Source organism: Budorcas taxicolor, chromosome 14, assembly GCF_023091745.1.
Source record: "Budorcas taxicolor isolate Tak-1 chromosome 14, Takin1.1, whole genome shotgun sequence".
Taxonomy (NCBI): Eukaryota; Metazoa; Chordata; class Mammalia; order Artiodactyla; family Bovidae; genus Budorcas; species Budorcas taxicolor.
In genome coordinates this window covers 76,761,586-76,780,582 of record NC_068923.1, presented here as the reverse complement: position 1 = coordinate 76,780,582, position 18,997 = coordinate 76,761,586, and the positions used below count along the sequence as shown (strand labels likewise).

At 46.5% G+C, this 18,997-nt stretch overlaps 1 protein-coding gene across 1 annotated transcript in view; it reads right to left on the bottom strand.

Annotated features, from left to right (window-relative positions):
• SNX31 (sorting nexin 31) overlaps positions 1-1,707 on the bottom strand; it is an 80,985-nt gene extending 79,278 nt beyond the window's left edge. Inside the window, exons 1-2 of the mRNA XM_052651797.1 lie at positions 1,642-1,707; positions 1,470-1,544 (exon numbers count right to left, since the gene is read on the bottom strand). Coding sequence (XP_052507757.1) covers positions 1,470-1,544; positions 1,642-1,707 — 141 coding nt within the window. The remainder of the gene's footprint in view (positions 1-1,469; positions 1,545-1,641) is intronic.
• Between the last annotated feature and the right edge of the window lie 17,290 nt (positions 1,708-18,997).

Below are 18,997 nucleotides of genomic sequence, written 5' to 3'. Positions count from 1 at the left end.
CCAACTATACTGTCTCTTCCTTTGAGTTCCCCATCTGTAGTCCTCCCGACTCCCCAGGCAGGTTTCAGTCACAAGCAGCTTGTTATCCTTCAAAAGTCTGAATCCATGCCCTTTTTATTCAGCCACTGACAGTCATTCCTGAGGACCTGCTGGGTCACAGGCACTGTGTTAGGTGCTAGCAATTCAAAAATGACCCCAAAAAGTCACAACCACATTACACCTGTTTTCCCTGAATCCAGAGAATCTTAGTCATACCTTGAAAATGGGCTTTTCCAACACACTGGAATGTATGAGGAAGAAGGCTCACTTCAGTGATGTTTTTATAATAATATAATAAAGGAACTGAGCTGTTCATCAACAGAAAACGGTCTTAAAAGAAAATATGATCTATTTACTCACTAGAAACCAGAGATTATCTGAAAGGACTCTCCCCAAAATGTTAATATCTATTGCCGAGGCAAGCTTTTTTCTTTTTCCTTTTTTTCTTTCTAACTTTAGGTATGTGTTCTTTATAATTGGGATACAAAATCTTTAAAAAAAAGAAAAAAGAAAAACTGCATAAAGGTGGGGGAAAGGTGAAGTTCATTTCCAAACTTCCATGTACTCCTCTAACCCACTTTGATGATTTGCAACACTTCCTTGTAAGGAAAACAAAACCCATTAGGCCTGGTTAATAAATCAGTCTGCATGCTGGAAGAAAGTGTCATCAGGACATCAGAGTGAGAAACTAGAGTGGAAAATGGCCTTCTAGTTTAATAATTCCTCTGTTTCCTGGCTTTGCAGTCTGCCCATATTTAAAGCCTATGAATACCTTCCTTTGAAAACAAAAATAGAGACACACCTTTTCAAAGGGGGGAACATTAAACTCTGGGAGAAAGAGTTAGTCACTCAGTCGTGTCCAACTCTTTGCAACCCCATGGATTGTAGCCGGCCAGGCTCCTCTCTCCATGGAAGTCTCCAGGCAAGAATACTGGTATGGGTTGCCATTCCCTCCTCCATGGGATCTTCTCAACCCAGGGACTGAACCTGGTTCTCCTGCATCGCAGGCAGAGTCTTTGCCATCTGAGCCACCAAGGAAGCCCAGTACTCACATCCCAGAGACTGAAGACTACACCTCCTTGATCTAGACTTGGTTTGCTCATTTTGCACAAGGATATTGTCTTGGGAAAACAACTGGCATTGAAATGGAGCCCAGGTTGGGCTGGTGGGGATCACCCGCCTGGGGTGGGTTGGATAATTAATTACCTAGAGGGCACCCCACCTCACCTCACAGCCCTAGGTGATTAGACCAGGTAACATGTATTCATTGAGCTGTATGCCAAACAATTCACGATTAACGGTTACCACGACCCGGATTAGGAGCCCAAAGCCCTCAGGAAGTGCGGTGTCTTGTCACAGTCAAGCACCCAGAGCCCACGGGCCACATTGGAGTCGGGAGGGTGGGCTGGGGCCCGCCTGGATCCTCTCACCTGCTCATTCCAACGATGCAGCTGGCTGTAACGCACCTTGCAGAACAGAAACCCGTCCAGGTACACGGAATACAGCTGGAAACAGAGACATCAGAGTCCGAATCAGCCGAGGGAGTGAACCCCTGCCCCCGCCTTGTCCCTGCCCGCTCTCACCCCGAGCCCCCGGACGCACCACGTAGCGGCCCCCCAGCGCGTCGGGCCGCTGCTGGGACACCGGGATGCAGAAATGCATCTTCATGGCTCGGGCGGCGGCCGGGGCGGCGCTGGGGACCCGGCCCGTGGCGGCGCGGTCCTCGACTCTGAGCCCCGCGGCGGTGCGTGCGGCGGCGGGCCCCGCGGTCCGCTCGCCTCGGGTGTCCTCAGGTGCGGCCCGCCTCCTGGTCCCCGCCCCGCTCCGACTGGACCTCTCGGATCCCCGGAAGGGAACGAGGTGAAGCGCGGCCACCGTCCACGCCCCACAGCCAGTCTGCGCCCCAGGCGGGGCTCCAGGGGCTCCGCGGGGCTAGGGACGGAATTAAAATAGACGCTAGAAAATGCCAGTGCCCGCCTTGGGCCAGAGGCTTCACCCTGGGGTCTGTGGACTGCCGGGGGGCTCTTTAGGGAAAAATGTACATGGATGGGTGGGGCGATGGAATTCTTCTGAGAAGGTCCTGGGTTCCATCAGACTTTCGGAGGGTTCCTTGGACCCACGAAAGTTACAAATAGTTGTTCTAGCGGCATGGATGTCGGGTGCACCTGCCAACCGCGCAATTCACTAACTACTCCCCACCCGGCATCTCAGGCTCCTTGCTGGGCGCTAGGCGGTGGGGGATACACAGCCCAGGAGAACCCTGTCTTCTCCAAGTGTGGGCTCCAGGGCCGCATTCTGATCTCTGTGGCCAGCAGAATGTCCAGGCTCCCTTCCACTGTGTCCATCATGACAGACAGATCACACTCAGACCCATCTTCAGACTCCAAATGTTGACATTTTTTTTTTGCAAGTCAGTGTCCTGATAAGATTGAAAAACATTGTGTCCCATTGCGAGCCAACACTGCCTGCAGTACACTGTGAATTAAGATTTTCAACATATGCCTACATCTAGTAATTACCCTGGGCTTCCCAGATGACTGACTCAGTGGTAAAGAATCTGCCTGCCAATGCAGGAGACTCAAAAGAGGTGGGTTTGATCCCTGGATGGGCAAGGTCCCCTGGAGGAGGAAATGGCCACCCATTCCAGTACTCTTGTGAGAGTACAAAACTTCCATGGGCAGAGGAGCCTGGTGGGCTACAATCCACGGAGTCACAAAAGGGTAGGACGTGAATTTGGTGACTAAACAAGTAATTACCGTATGACTAGAACATTTGTATTATGTTCAGTATTTTGTATTAACATTTGTTAAAGGTAATACTTAAGATATGCCATATGCCATAGTATTTGCAACACCACTTTAGCATTTTTTTAAATACTAAATATTTTTCCTTAAAAAGAAAAAAAAAACAAACTTTTTTTCCTTTAATACACTAGAAACCTAATCAAATGGAAGTGGTTTGGGCCACTCTTGATACCCAAGAAGCCCTGATTTCAAACAGGTGCCAGCACCCAGTTAGCCGGGTTCCCCTAAACTCTTTGGTCTCTGGACTAACCATCTTAAGTTCTTTCAGCAGTCTCTCATTTTAGTTGGAAAGTAATCCTCCTAATTCTCTTATTTTAGTTAAACCAAAATAACATTCCTGCTGCCTGCTCATCAGGGTGGAGGGTGGAGGGAGGAAGAAGTTCCACATGTGTCTGTCATAGGTGGGCCCTGGGCTCTCTCCTCACTTCCTGTCCTTTGTGTGTTGTGTGTTAAGTCAATTTTAGTCGTGTCCGACTTTTGGGGACCCCAGGGACTGTAGCCCGCCCAGGCTTCTCTGTTCATGGGATTTTCCAGGCAAGAATACTGGAGTGGGTTGCCATTTCCTCCTCCAGGGGACCTTCCCGACCCAGGGATTGTACCAGCATCTCTCAGTTCTCCTCCACTGGCAGTCAGATTCTTTACCACTAGAACCACCTGGGAAGCCCAAGGTGGACATTGGGCTTTATCCTGTCCTTTATCCCCCCATTATGTCTTCCAGGTAAACATGAAGAGTAACATCCTACCCACAACAGGCCAGAGAATGAGGTAGCTTTTCCAAGTCACAGATCACTTTTTCATAGGTCCAAATAGTTTATTCTAGAACTTCAGCAGAACCACGGAAAGCCCTTTAAGATGGTTATCACTGGGTGAGAACTGACGGCCTGACATGAGAAGCCGAAAGAGGGAAGGAGCACAACATCGCTGAACCCCCGTTGGTTCCCACCGGCTTGCTGGATGCTGGGCTGTGATGTACATCACGCTGTTCAATAGCCCCAGTAACTTGGAGCTAGGAACCTGTTCTGCTTTTTCAGAAAAGGGAATTGAGATTTAGAACCCTGGAGTTAGGGAGGCTGTAGAAGGCAGTGTGGCTAAGAGCGTGGCAGTAGGAATTTATATCCCAGCTCAGCAGCCTCTCACTCAGAGGTCTTCACATGAGAGTGGATTCTTTGTAAAAGTGTTCATTCATTTATTTTTGGCTGTGTCGGGTCTTAGTTGTGGTGCATGGGATCTTGCCTTGTGGCATACGGGCTTCTCTCTAGTTGTGACATTCGGGCTCGTCAGTTGCCCCGCATGTGGGATCTTATTTCCCAACCAGGAATCAAACCCACGTCCCCAGGGATCAAACCCGACCAGGGCTCAAATCCAGTGTTGGAAAGCAGGTTCTTAATCACTGGACTGCCAGAGAAGTCCCTGGATTATTAAAGTGTGTACTTTCCTTCTCTGAAATCATGTTAACTACGCTACCCACTTCAAGAGGACTTTCCTTCCAGGACAGATGGGGCTCAGGGTTTTTCCTTTGCCTGTGGGCCCTGTCTAATGTGGAGGGCCACTCTGCAGCAAGGCCAGAGGTGTCCCTGAGCGTCCCCTTGACTAGAGGCTAAGTGTACACTCTGGGATCTGGTCCAGTCTTCAGGCAGCAATGTGGAGCGCCCTGGTCAGGTTCCTCCTCCTGGGGACTTGCTTCTACCTGTAAGGGGCTTGGGTCTTGGCTCAACCCCCAGCAAAGTCCAAACAAGCCACTTCTTCCCTTTAACTTATGTCACACCTGAATCTGAGAACAGGACTGGCCTCTCTGTAAGTCCCTGCCCTCCTCCATCCCTGATCTCTGCCCCTGACAGGTCTTTCTTTTAATTGAAGGATAATTGCTTTATGATATTGTGTTTCTACCATACATCAAATAAATCAGCCATAGGTACATGTACATACCCTCCCTCTTGAACCTCCTTCCCACTTCCCACCTCATCCCACCCCTCTAAATTGACAATCAGGTCTTAATCACTCATTGTCAATGAACTTTTTTTTGCTGGAGTATTTTATTCCCAAATTTATTGAGATATATTTGACATCTAACATTGTGTAAGTTTAAGGTGTACAATGTGATGACTTGATACACATATATATTGTAAAATATTACCATGATAAAGTTAATATATCTATCACTTCACTTAGTTTTTTTTTTTTTAGTGAGAACATATAAGATTTACTCTGTTAGCAATGTTAAAGTATATAGAATAGTATTATTAACTATAGCCACCATACTGTATATTAGATTACCAGAAATTTTTCATCTTATAAACTGGAAATTTGTACCTTTGACCACCATCACCCATTCCTCCACCCCCAACCCACGGCGACCATCAGTCTATTTGCTCTGCAGCATGTGGAATCTTCCTGGACCAGGGATCGAACTCATGTCACCTACACTGGCAGACAGACTTCTAATCACTGGACCAACAAGAAAGTCCCTTTTGCCCATTTTTAAATCATAGTGCCTTTTTTTTTTTTTTTTTTTTTTTGCTAATGAGTTGTGTAAGTCCTTTATTTGGGGTATTAAGCCCTTATCAGATATATGACTTGCAAATATTTTCTCCCATTTGGTAGGCTGCCTTTTCATTTTATTGATGGTTTGCTTTGCTCTGCAGAAGCTTTTAGTTTGATGCATCCCCTCATTTATTTCTGCTTTTGTTGTCTTTGCTTTTGGAGTCACATCCCAAAAGTCATTGCCAATACTGGTGTCAAGGAGCTTACCAATGATGTTTTCTTCTAGAACATTTAAGGTTTTGGGTCTTACATTCAAGTCTTTAATCCATATTTAATTGGGAGGGATATTGTGTTAGACAGTGGTCAAGCTATCCCAGCACTGTTTATTGAAGAGACCAGATGGCTACTTTTCAAGGGTGCCTTGTGAAATCTATGCCATTTCTTTACCCCCATGACCTTTATAATTCTTAACTCAATGCATTTTCTTAAGTAAAGAAATTTTATTCTGCTCTTTCTGAATCAATTCTATATTGTTTCTAAGGGGTATTTTAATTTACTCTGTGCCTGGCGCGTGGTAGGCATTTAACAAAAGCTTAACATTCATTCAGTCAAGGATGACTTATTGAATGCCTCCTATGGGCTGGGCATTACAGTGACAGATTTCAGTATCCTAACCTCACAGACCCTACAGGCTAGTTAATAGATTTTTTGTTTAAGGCAACTTCTATAGTATTACCAAACAAGTACACATTTACTGCTTTTTAAGCTTTTAAAATGTTATTTGCTTATAGTTCCTTATCCTGTTTGTAATCTTTTTGGTCCTTTTATATATGGTACCCACACTCTTTCTGAGGGGATGACTAATGAGATTGAGTTTCCTGCCTCTCCTGAGTCCACACCCTTGGGCCTCTGAGATGGGCAGTGCAGTGGGCTCCATCAGAGAGCCAGCTGGGTGGTTCATAATGACTGGTGCTCTGACGTATGCTGCGGGAACCCATCCGTACATACGTGCCCTTTCCTCTTGTCTTATAGCTCAGTCTTTGGGCACCAATGGTCAAAGCCATGGGCCATATGAACAAAGGCACTTGAGCAAGCATGCAAAGAGTTTCTGGGTTGATGGGCGCGTTTTTGAGCAAATATACTAAGGTATAAAAGGCATAAGATGAGGGGTGTAAAATTAAATATTCCCACCTTATTTTTCTTCATTTGTCAGCATTCTCTTTAGCCCCTTGAGGTTCAAACAGGTGAGTTATAAAGGAGAACTGGAGAGCTTGGGCTGTGTGTCTCTTTCTGTCTTGACTCTGCCCGTATTGAGCTGTGTTGAGAACTTGAGAGGACCACAGAACTATAGAAAACGTAAAAGCTGCAAAGTTATATTGAGTCGTTATGAAACATCCAGGGCTCCTAGGTGATTTTCTGATCTGGAACCCCTAAACCCAGAGACTGATTGTAATCAGTTGAATAGTGTCCTCGCAAAATTCATGTATACCTGGAACCTCAGATGGGACCTTGTTTGGAAATAGGATCCGTGCAGATGCATTTAAGGTAAAGAGTCGAGATGAGATCCTGCTGGATTAAGATGGTTTATCCAGTTGAAGTGTCCTTACAAAGCATGGAAAAGGCCACATAGACATGCACACAGAAAGTCTTGTGGGGAGACAGGCAGAGAGTAGAGTTTTGCTGCCACAAATCAAAGAATGCCTGGGGTCACTGGAGACTGGAAGAAGCAAGGAAGTATTTCCCCATGAAAATAACAAGACAGGCTAACATTATGCAGTGCTCACTCTGGGCCAGGCGTGACTCTACGTGTTTACACATACAAACCCACTTAACCCCTGTTACAACTGCATGAGCTGGGTGCACTTGTCTTCCTGTTTACAGGAGACCAAACTGAGTGCACGGAGTGGAACCTTTGTCCGGAGTTACACAGCTTATAAGAGAAGAGTGAGGATGAAATCCCTGTCCCTAGAGCCCTTGCTCCCCATCACTTCTCCAAACAAAAATAACTTTTCAGGTGGTACTTGCTCATGGAAGGAACTCTAGAAAGTCAAGGGCCTTCAGATTTGGGACACTGACATTAGGAATTGATTACACTGTGGATATGAAACTGCTGGGAATAGGGCGTTGCAGAAGCAAGCCCATCAGGGGGGCCTGTGAACAGGCTGCCAACAAGTTCAGCTCTGTTCCAGTGCCTCCCAACGCCACATCAGGGGCTGGGAAGGAGGGAGGGGCAAAGGACTGACTGCAGGGGGGGCCTTGATGCCTGGTTGGGGGAGGCAGGCACGCAGACTCTGAAATACCAGCATGCAGTGAGTTCAAGGACAGAGAGATGCCTGGTGCACAGCAGCAGCACAAAGAGGGGACCCTGACCCAACCAGCACAGAGAGAGGCGGGAGGCAGAGCAGACTTCCTAGAGGAGGGGAGCTTTGCCTCTTTTGGGGAGCCTTTCAGGACAAAGTCAAAGTCAAAGCATCAGTCGTGTCCAATTCTTTGCGACCCCATGGGATGCTGGAGTGGGTAGCCATTCCCTTCTGGAGGGGATCTTCCTGACCCAGGGATCGAACCCGGGTCTTCCATATTGCAGCCAGATTACTTACTGCCTGAACCACCAGGGGAGCCCCCTTTCAGGACAAGGAGAAGTTAACTGGTGAGAACATTCCAGGAAGGAGGCAGCAAAGACCCAGGATGATTGGGGAAAACAAACAAATCAAGCAACTAAACCAAAACAAAACAAGAAGGTTATTATTATAAGGAGGCTCAAAGAGGAACATGTTGAGACTGGCGAGGGAGGCAGGCAGGATTTGAAAGGCATAGCTGCTGGGCCAAGGAGCTTGGAGTCTGTCTGGTAGATGAAGAGCCACTGAAGTTTTATAAACAGAGTGGGTGTGGTGGCCGCGTTTTAGATGGGTCACTGGTGACTGCACCACCAGAGGCAGTCAGACCAGCAAGGAAGTCTTTGGCCAAAAGAGATTCTAGATTCCTGTAAAGTGCTCCTCAAAACCTGCTCTAAGAGTTTGGGGTGAAGCTGCTTGTGACAGTCCCCTCCTGGGCTGTCGACACAGTTTAAGAAGTCTGCAGCAGAGGAACCTGGAGCTGTTTGAGGTCTTCCTGTTCACACTCTGAGGAGTGGCGTCCCAGGAAATGCTGTCCTTGTTCCAGAGAAGACAGGGCAGTGTTCACAGGGATAGATTTAAAATCTGAAGGAGTCCAGAACAAACTGGGCTTCCCTGGTGGCTCAGACAGTGACGAATCTGCCTGCAATGCGGGACACCCAGGTTTGATCCCTGGGTCGGGAAGATCCCCTGGAGAAAGGAACAGCAACCCACTCCAGTATTCTTGCCTGGTGAATCCCACGGACAAAGAGCCTGGCGGACTACAGTCCATAAGGTCGCAAAGAGTCAGACATGACTGAAGCGACTGAGCAGATACACACAGCACAAACTAGATAATTAGCAATGGTTCTTGTTCTCAAGCAGCCAATGGATATCAGTTGAAGGCACTGATAACTTTTATTTGACTCTAAGCTGCTCTGTAATCCTTGCACAAAATGTTGCAAAATTTGACTAGTTATACCTGATCCAAACTCTAGAGTAATTTGTGGGCTCTATTTCCTTTCTCTTGGCTCCTCTCTCCATGTGTAATGGTTGCTCCTAACAACTGTCTGCTGATGTGACCGCTGTGTTCTGGTCTGGTAGCCAGGTGTATGGGAAGCAATGAACTAGGGATTGACTTTTGAAGATACAAGGGTACAAGAGCAAACATCAAACATCTACATCTAACCTTATTATTAATGATGACTCCTGGACAGACCCCAGTTCGATTCCTGGGCCGGGAAGATCCGCTGGAGAAGGGAAAGGCTACCCACACCAGTATTCTGGCCTGGAGCACTCCATGGACTATGTAAGTCCATGGGGTCACAAAGAGTTGGACACGACTGAGCAACTTTCACTTTCCCCAGACAAAAGGATGGCCTGGCACTGTACATCATTGTTGTTGTTCAGTCTCTCAGTTATGTCTTACTCTTTGCAACCTCACAGATTGCAGCATGCCAGCCTTCCCTGTCCTTCATATCATCATATCTTGCAGTAGATTCAATGCACTTAAATTGTGGGGGAAAAAAAGAGAGAAAGTTGCAGGGCTCAAAATGATGGGCATGGAGGTAAAGAAAGAAGATAAAGAAGACCCACGGCTGCCTCAGGATTTGGGTTGGAGAGGCTCGATGGATACCGGGGCTTCCATCTGGGGAGACAGCAGGTAGGGGATGGGAGAAGCCCAAGACGAGTTTGGATGGGCTGAGTTGGATGTGCTGGAGAGAGTCAGCTGGAGGTGTCAGTTCAGGCTGGAGAGGAAGGATGAGACCATGAATGGGAATACAAGTGGAGGCCGACATCGCAGGAGAGGATCTGGTCATCTGGCAGAGGCATGGAGGGTGTGGCGTGGGCTCATGTTGTGGGAACTTGGTAAAAGCCTCTGAAGGGCAGTTAGGACAACTAGAAGACTTCCTCTGAATGAATGAAATCAATTTTACTGAAGTGAGTGTCCAAGAAAGGATATAGAACCCTAAGGTCTCTGGTTTGTGGAAGGGCAGCCAACCAGCCCAGGCTCCTCCTTCTGCCCCTCCCCAACTTCCGTCTAGAGGAGGAAGTGACTTATCCGTCCTGTACCTACGGCCATGGAGCTGTGAGAGGGACGGTGAGCTTCAGGCTTCTGCACAGCCAGGACGCGGTGCCACCCAAGGCCACCCAGTGTCCTCCACACAAACTTCTGACTAGTAATTTGAATTTCTGGCAAGACTGGCAAAGGAGTGGTGTCCTGGAGACCCCAGCCAGCAATACTCTGTCATGGAGAATTGCCCTCCCCCCTGGTAGTTCGATAAATCAGAGGCTGGCCAGTATATCAGCCTCCTGTAAGCCTAGATCATATGTCCTTTGTGAGCCTGACCAATTCTAGGTACCCAGGTTGGCCCATGGAGACCACAGGAGACAATTGTCGTAACACTGTGTGAAGCCCAGTGGGCCACAAGCACCCACTTTGGCAACTGTCTCTAAGGGCAGCATAGCTTTTGGGGAAAGATAGATGGTTTTCATGAGAGGGATGAAGAACAAATGACCTTTTGTAGAGAAATGGGATATAGAGTGAAAAGTGAAAGTGAAGTCACTCAGTTGCATTGATCCTTTGTGACCCCATGGACTATAGCCTACCAGGCTCCTCTGCCCATGGAATTTCCCAGGCAAGTAATACTGGAGTAGGTAGCCATTTCCTTCTCTTCCTGACCCAGGGATCGAACCCAGGTCTCCCACATTACAGGCGGATGCTTTACCATCTGAGCCACCAGGGAAGCCTCCTGAAGTGTAAGAGTGTTATTAAATTATTATAGATAGTGTAGATGTCAACCACAATTTTAAAAGCAGCACAGACCTTGAATATCAGAATTCAAAGACCACCCAAAGCATTACCCAAAAGCTGCAATGGAAAGGAGTCTATCACCTCTCAAAAGTGATGGGCATATTATTGAGGAAAGCTTAATCTAGGTTGTAGAAGAGTCTAAATAACCATTGCTGCTTAATACTGATGGTGATGAAGATGAAAACACACCTACCCTGTAAGGGTTTTCTCAGCACCAAGCACTATCTAAGTGGTACTAACTCAGTCTTTACAGTGACCCTGAGATAGGTACTGTTATCCTCATTTGACCTTTGAAGAACAGGCACTGTGAGGGTGAGAAACTTTCTTAAGGACACATAGACCGTGTCCCTCCCTTGTGGCCTCCTCTGACTGCCCCTCATCTCTTCAGAGACTCTTCATAGCCCCCTTCTCTATGCTTCCAGGCTCAGCTCCCATCATACCCTCAGCATATGTGGAAGGGCTGGTCATTTCCTCTTTCCCTCAACTCTCCTCTGTGAGACCCCGAGTGCCTCCATTCCAGAAGTGTGAGGCTCAAATGTGCCTTTGCCCAGCCCTGCCTTTGGGTTCTTTGGGAAGTTCTGAGCGTGGGACAGGTGTTAGCCAACGAGAGGGAGATGTTCCCCTAAAGCTCTGTACATTACAAGAACACAAGCAGTACTACCTGAGCATCCCTGCAAAGTCAAGCATCTTTGTCAAGATCAAGTACATGGAGCTTGAACATCTTAATGTTACTGACCCAAGTTCTTGGACTCTTTGACCAGTAAAAATTGATAAGTGGCCAGGCATGGAATTCAGGCAAAACCACTGGGACACCCGCTGCTGCACAAGGAAGTAAAAACCAGTAACAGGTTTCCCCGCTAGCTCCCCAAGGTAATGCAAGATGGGGTGGGGACGGGAGCGGATTGATGGGTCGGCCAGGAGGGGTGGCGCACGTGGTATGCTGGCCGTCTTGGTGAAGCCATGTGCAGAGTCACGCGCAGAATCCCTGCTTTTGCTCCCGGCACTTCAGAAGTGGAAGTTGCAGTTTTGGCCTTTTTGTATCTTCTTGTTCATAATTTGCCCCCAACCGCACATGCACACAGTCACTTTTGGTCCCTTACAGTTTCTTTTATTTTGTTACTGGAGGAGACATTTGTCCAGATGTGAGCACTGCAGCAAAGGGTCCCAAGTCCCAGCCTGTCTCATGAAGGGCCCCATTCCTGACCCTTTTCTGCCTCCAATCTTGCCAATTTATCAGTATCTTATATCTTTAAATAGCAATGTGCATTAGCCACCACCTGTCACCCATCCCTACTGTGAAAACATTCACCCACTCATGACCTTCGATTTAGGCCCAGGCAACGCTTCTCAGCCATGACTGCTTATTGGAATCATCTGGGGAGCTTGTGATACCGAAGCCCGAGTCCCACCTTCAGGGATCTTGTTTTCATTGGTTTGGGGATACATCCTGGGCAACAGGGCTCAGGGGTGAAAACTTGTCAGGTGTGAGGGATATGGGAAGGTAATAAAAGCCATTATGGTCCGAGCCCTTCCTAGCTCTTCGGATTCTGAAGTTTGGAGTTTGGCCCCACCTTGTTCTGTGTGAGACAGCATCTAATCTCAGAGAGATGGCTCCCTAGGAGGCTGGCTGCATTTAGGACTTCACCCAAGCTCTTTTTGGGATAAAATGAAGTCTGTGAAGCATTGCCTGGGATTTTATTCCACGTTTTACATTCGTTTGCAGAATGAAGATTTGTTTAGCATGCTGCTAGGGACCTACTGAGGTGAGTGCAGCTCAAAAGCTGAGCAGAGGCGTTGGGCAGGAATAAAAATAGTTCATGTGTATGAGTAGGTACCATGTGCCAGGTGCTACTTGGAGTAACTTTGCCATATCAATCACTTCATTCTCACACCAGTTCCAAGAACGAGATTTTACTGAGCTCACTTTACTGATAAGGAAACTGAAATACAGAGAAATTGTCTCATCCAAGATTACCCAGCTGGTAAACCCCAAGATTTGAAATTTGACTGTTTGGGCATTGCAGGAAAGTCTAAGACAAAAAGACAGTTGTGGGGCATGGCCGGAGTGGATACATGAGATGCTCCTGGGATCACTGGACTTTTTAGAAGGTTTCTTGTGGTAGCTCTTGGTTTCAGTTTGAGCCGTGATGGACGTGAACCAATGATGGCTGTTTCATGGCTCTTGGTGGGATCCAGTGACTGATGGCACCCCACTCCAGTACTCTTGCCTGGAAAATCCCATGGGTGGGGGAGCCTGGCAGGCTGCAGTCCATGGGGTTGCTAAGAGTCGGACACGACTAAGTGACTTCACTTTCACTTTTCACTTTCATGCATTGGAGAAGGAAATGGCAACCCATTCCAGTGTTCTTGCCTGGAGAATCCCAGGGACGAGGGAGCTTGGTGGGCTGCCATCTATGGAGTCGCACAGAGTCGAACACGACTGAAGTGACTTAGCAGTAGCAGTAGCAGTGACTGACAGGCTTGGGGGGAATTCCGGGTATGATTAGTCTCAAGCTAAGTCAAACAGACAGAAAACATGTTGATTCAAGAAGAATTGAGATGTGTGGATTCCAGAACAAGATCTAGCATTAAGGGACTTAAGGAGGCTTGGGGACAGCACTATCATTTCTGTTTCGGTGTCAAGGGGCATAGCAAGCTCTTCCTGAAACTACCCAGTGCCACAGCCCTCAGAGATGGATGCCTGAGCTGGCAGATCATACTTAAAGGCATTTTAATTCTGTTTCTGTTTACAGCTGATGGTCATCTTTATCGGTTAGAGGTAATAAGAATGTCTTTGACTTTCTGGGCAAAGGTAGCAATTCTATGCCAGACATACCTTGGTTTTTGTGGGTTTTTTTTTTTTTTTTGTAATTTTCTTATTGTAAAAGAGACATCCACACATAGAAAACTTAGAAAATGCAGGAAAGCCAAGAGAAAAGTAAAAATCTTCACCCTAAGTCTAAAGGTAATCACTGTTGTACGTGCTAAGTTGCTTCTGTTGTGCCTTTGCAACCCTACGTACTATTAGCCCGCCAGGCTCCTCTGACCATGGGATTCTCCAGACAAGAATACCGGAGTGGGTTGCTGCTTCCTACCAAGGGATCTTCCCAACCCAGGGATCGAACCCGCGGTCTCTCACAGCTCCTGTGTTGGCAGGTGGGTTCCTTACCACTCACGCCACCTGGGAAGCCTGAACCACTCTTAGTGTTTTGGTTTATACCTCTCAACACCTACTTAGTACACTTTCAGTTGTGTCTTTCCAGTGGGGTGGCTTTTTTTTTTTTTTGAGCTGATAAACTCCCTCTCACCACTAAAATGAGGTCTTCTAACAAGCGCTGTTTCCAGCGAACAACCTGGCAGGTTCTCTGGAGTGATGTTAAATGACTGTTTTGGTTTTGTTTTGTTTATGACAAGAGATAAAACCTAGGTCCCGCTATGCTAATCAGCAGCAGGCTTTAACTCATCAAAGGGCAGAGGCCCTGGGCCAGAAGGAACCAGCTTTGACAGGTGGTGGCATCTCCACCTGGAAAATTCCTATATGAGGTGATCCCGCCAACACTGGGACGGCTCTCTGAGTGGCCTCGCCTGGGTCCCTCAGACTCTTGACGTCTCTGGACCCCTGCTCTTCACAGCCTGATGAGTAACCGTAAAAATGAGCTAACAAAGGTGTTCATACAAAAACCATAAACCCGAGTAGTATTTGCAGAAGGGCTATTTTAAGAGGTGCTTGGTATCAAGTTCTGCTGGCAGACCAAGTCTTGGCAAACACAATACATGTTCAGAGGAACGCAGCACACGTCCCTCCCTCGTGTACACGTAACACTGCACAGTATTTTGGAGCACTTTGAACATTTCCACATTCTATCTTCACAACCATCCAGAAAGGCAGATAGATAAAATTTCCATGTGTTACTGATGGAAATCATGGAGGCTCAGAGAGCTTGTGACTTTCTAAGGTCAGAGGACTAGTAAGTTACAGAATCATAAATTCTCAAAAGTGTGAGAAAATCAGAAACATTTATTTAAACCAGGGATAACCAATAAGACTAGAATTGAATGAGTCTGATCCAGTAATGACCACCCGGGACGTTGTTAACAAGGGTGGATTAGTGTGAAATTGGTAATGGCTGACATTTCTTTAGCAGTTTTATTGACATACTTAAAATGTGTAATAAGTTTGACATATGCATATATTCATGAGACCATCACCACAGTCAAGATAGTAAACGTATTCATTCATCACCATCAAAAGTTTCTTTGTGCCCTTTTTTCTTCCCTCCCGCCTCTCCCTGCACCCTCAATTCCCAAGCAACCTCTAATGTGCTGTTACTATAAATTTGTTTTTTTTTTTTTTCACAGGTTCTGTGTAAATTGAATCGTAGTGTTTCTGGCCTGGGTTCTTTCCTTCAGGGTAGTTATCTGGAGATTCACCCAGGTTCTTGTGGGTGTTAGTTGATAGCTTTTCTTTTCATTGTTGAGTAGTATTCCAGTGTACAGATAGACCACAGTTTATCCATTGGCTTGCTGTGGTTACTTGGGTTGTATCTACTTTGTGGCTTAAGAGCTTAATATGTTTTTTGAGTTCTTACTTTGGGCCAAACACCCTTCTAAGCGGCACTGGTAGTAAGGAACCCACCTGCAACGCAGGTGAGATAAACAGAAGCAGGCTGGATCCCTGGGTCGGGAAGATCGCCTGGAGGAGGGCATGGCGACCCACTCCAGTAATCTTGCCTGGAGAATCCCACGGACAGAGGAGGCTGGGGGCTACAGCCCATGAGGTCACAAAGAGTCAGACACGACTGAGTGAGCGAGGACACACGCATGAGTCAGGCACTCCGCCTCCTTGTTGATGAGCAACTGAAGCACTGTGTGGCCAAGTAAACTGCCCACAGCCAGGTAGCTGTTAAAAGAAAGAACTAGGATTCAAACCTAGACAGCATGATTCTAGAGACCACATTCTACACGGCCCCACTTAACTGTTTTCAAAACACCTTGTATTTGCAGTACCCAGGCTCCATCATTTGCCATCTGAACGATCCTACCCCTTGCTGAAGTCCCCTTGCAACATCCATTTCAGGTGTTTATTCATTGAATGGAAAACATTTCTAGGTGTGAATTTGTTTAGCACTAGAAATTTCTGTTCCAGTGATAAAGTATCATAACACAGTTGGCCTTACTGTTTTTTAAAGAATACTTTTGGCTTTTGAAAATCAACAGAAATGGGTAACATAAGATTGCTACTGAACAAAAACCTTTGTATTTGAAAGTTTAAAAAGAGAACTCTTTGCCAACAGTATGTCTGGAAATGACCCAAGTTGCACTTTTCTGAGGTCATAGGGAATGCCTTTTGGGAAAATCTTGCTTTCTCCTTTTGATTTTTTGGTTCTTTTGGTTCCTCTTCCTCGCTTGTGAGGATACCGTGGATACCATGTGATACCCCACAGTTCAGGAATAGAGCAGGACGTTCCCTGTCACTTGAAACTCTTATTTAAGGGTTCATATAAAGATTTAGGGACATCCCAGGTGGCCCAGTGGTTAAGACTCCAGAGCACTTGGGTCTGATCCCTGGTTGGAGAACTAAGATCCCACATGCCATGTAACATAGCCAGGAAAAAAAAAAAGAAAAGTTTAATAAAAATATTTTCAAAATAAAAACTGAGGTAGGTTAAGAAATTTTTTTAAGAAAAAAATGTGTTTGTTTAACAGAAACCACAGCCACAACTTCAAGGCTGGCAATGAAGACAGAACCTTACCAGCCAAGCCGGGACACTCTGTCAACAATAACATGCCTGAGTATGCCCCACCTGCTGAGCCTGTCTTACAGTTCAGCTGTCAGACTTTGATATTGTGAACTTGAGGACAACCAGATTTTCTGCATCTCTAGTCAGGGAGTTGTAGGAGCAAGGTTGAGCTGGTGGCTCCAGCAGTGAGCCAGGCCAGGAAGATGGACTGATATTCAGCCAAGAGAAGAGCATGTTTAGTGGAGATCTACCACGTGTCTTCCTGGTGGCTCAGAGGGTAAAGAATAGGCCTGCAATGCAAAGAGACCTGGGTTCAATCCCTGGATTGGGAAGATCCCCTGGAGGAGGGCTCTTGCCTGTAGAATCCCATGGACAGAGGAGCCTGGTGGGCTGTAGTCATTGGGTCACAAAGAGACACAATTGAGGGACCGACACTTCCACTTCCACGATGTGTCTGGCCCTGTGCCTGGGCTGTGGGTACTGCAGTGACTATACAGAAGTTCTTCTGTGCTCACACTGGCTCATGCAGAAGCCAGACATTCAGCAAGAAAAAACACAATAGTCTCCAAGCACAACCTGTTCCATGCAGGGACAAGCATAGAACATGGTGCATGCATGGGGCTGGAGTGGGAGTGTGTTAACCCTGAGTCATGGGCAGAGGTAAGGCTTCTCTGGACAAGGCACAGTTAACTGAGACCTTAAGTATGTCAGGATTAGTCTGATGAAGAGATGAAAGTGAGAAGTGTTTAAGGTAGAAAAATGGGCAAGGGTGAGGAAGCCCTTAGCTCTCTTAGAAAAATAGGACTGAGGCTATTGAACTGGAATGGAGGAGGACGAGGTAAGATGGGGTCGGGTGAGGCCCACTGTACTGATGAGGAAAAAGAGACTCAGGGAAGCTCACTGATATGCCCATGCTGTTGTAGCTGGAACTCTCAGTCATCACACATCTTCATACAGCATTTGACCCCCTTTATTCCTATAAAGCCTTTAAAAAGTGCCCATTTTATAGACTAAGAAACTGAGGCTCAGAAAAGGTTTTCTCAAGGTGACATAGCCAATAGCATCAGAGTCAAGACTTCTGAAGTTGAAGTCTTGCTGAAGTTCTGCCTCCAAAGCTCTCACTGCCTTGGCAGTGGCTCTCAAACTTGCATGAGTGTGAGAAAATGCTGAGAAGCTTTAAAAAAAAAAACAAACAAAAAAACAAACTCTGACCTCACACCTAGATTATCTGAGTGAGGCCTTGGGAAAGTCACCGATCTTGAACCACTTCAACTTCCTGATCTGCAAAATAAGGGAGCAGATCCTCACTTTCTATTGTGAGAGGTCAATAGATGAGGCCTGATCCTGAAAAATAAGTGGCATTGTAAGGGTGACATTTGGTGACGTGGAGGTTATCATCAGTCAGATACGAGGAGAGACTGCCTCTCTGGAGGGTGAGACGGGGATGAGGTCTAGAGACTGCTGCTTGTCTTCATAAACTTTATAGGATTAGTTGACTCTTTAACCTATATGCAACTCTGTGAACTTTTAAAAATTTAAAAAGGGGCTTCCCTGGTGGCTCAGTGGTAAAGAACCTGCCTGCCAATATAGGAGACACGAGTTCGATCCCTGATCTGAGAGGGTCCCACATGCCTCGGAGCAGCTAAGCCCTGAGCTCCAGAGCTGTTAATCCTGAGCTCCAGAGTCTGGAGCCGCAACTGCTGGAAGTGGAGCGCCCTAGAGCCTGTGCTCTACAACGAGAGAGTAGCGCCCCTGCGCTGCAGCTAAAGAAACGCCTGCACAGCCAAAACAATACAATTATTTTTTAATAATTGTACAAATACAATTATTTTTTAATTGTTTTAAAAATAAAGAGGGGTGGGGAGGTTGGACCAGATAACCTTGAAGACCCAATCCTCCTCTATCGTTCTGTGCTTTGTCAGAATTTCAGATTAAAATTCAAGTGCAAGAGAGGCATTACTTGTGCTGATACTGAGGGACTGGTCAGCCGCTAAGAGCAAGGTGGCAAAGAGGACAGGGGAGAATGTAGGAGAAATATTTATTGAGCTTGGATGACTGCGCTGAGCACATTCCTGTCTTCATCTCACTGAGCTGTCCATTGCAACCCTGGGAAGTGGGTTATTATTATTGTCTCAAGTTTAGAGATCAGGGGAGTAAAGTAACTTACCCAAAGACACAGCTGATGAGGCTCAGAGCCTGGATTTCCAGATTTGGTTGTGAAAGCCTCTGGTTGTTGGTGGTTGTTGGGGTTTTTTCTTTTTTTTGAGATTTTTTATTTTTTAATATAAATTTATTTTTTAAATTGGGGGCTAATTACTTTATAATATTGTATTGGTTTTGCCATACACTTGAGCTGATGTTTGATTAAAGCCAAGGTCAACACTTAAACCTCCCCATCAGCTCTCCCAACCCCCTCCCCCGTTCTGCAGGGATGACCCACCCCCTTACCCTCACCACACAGCGTGGCTTCCTAGTGATCTGATTTGATATGAGGAGTAGAACTTAAAATACCTAGAGGAATAAAGT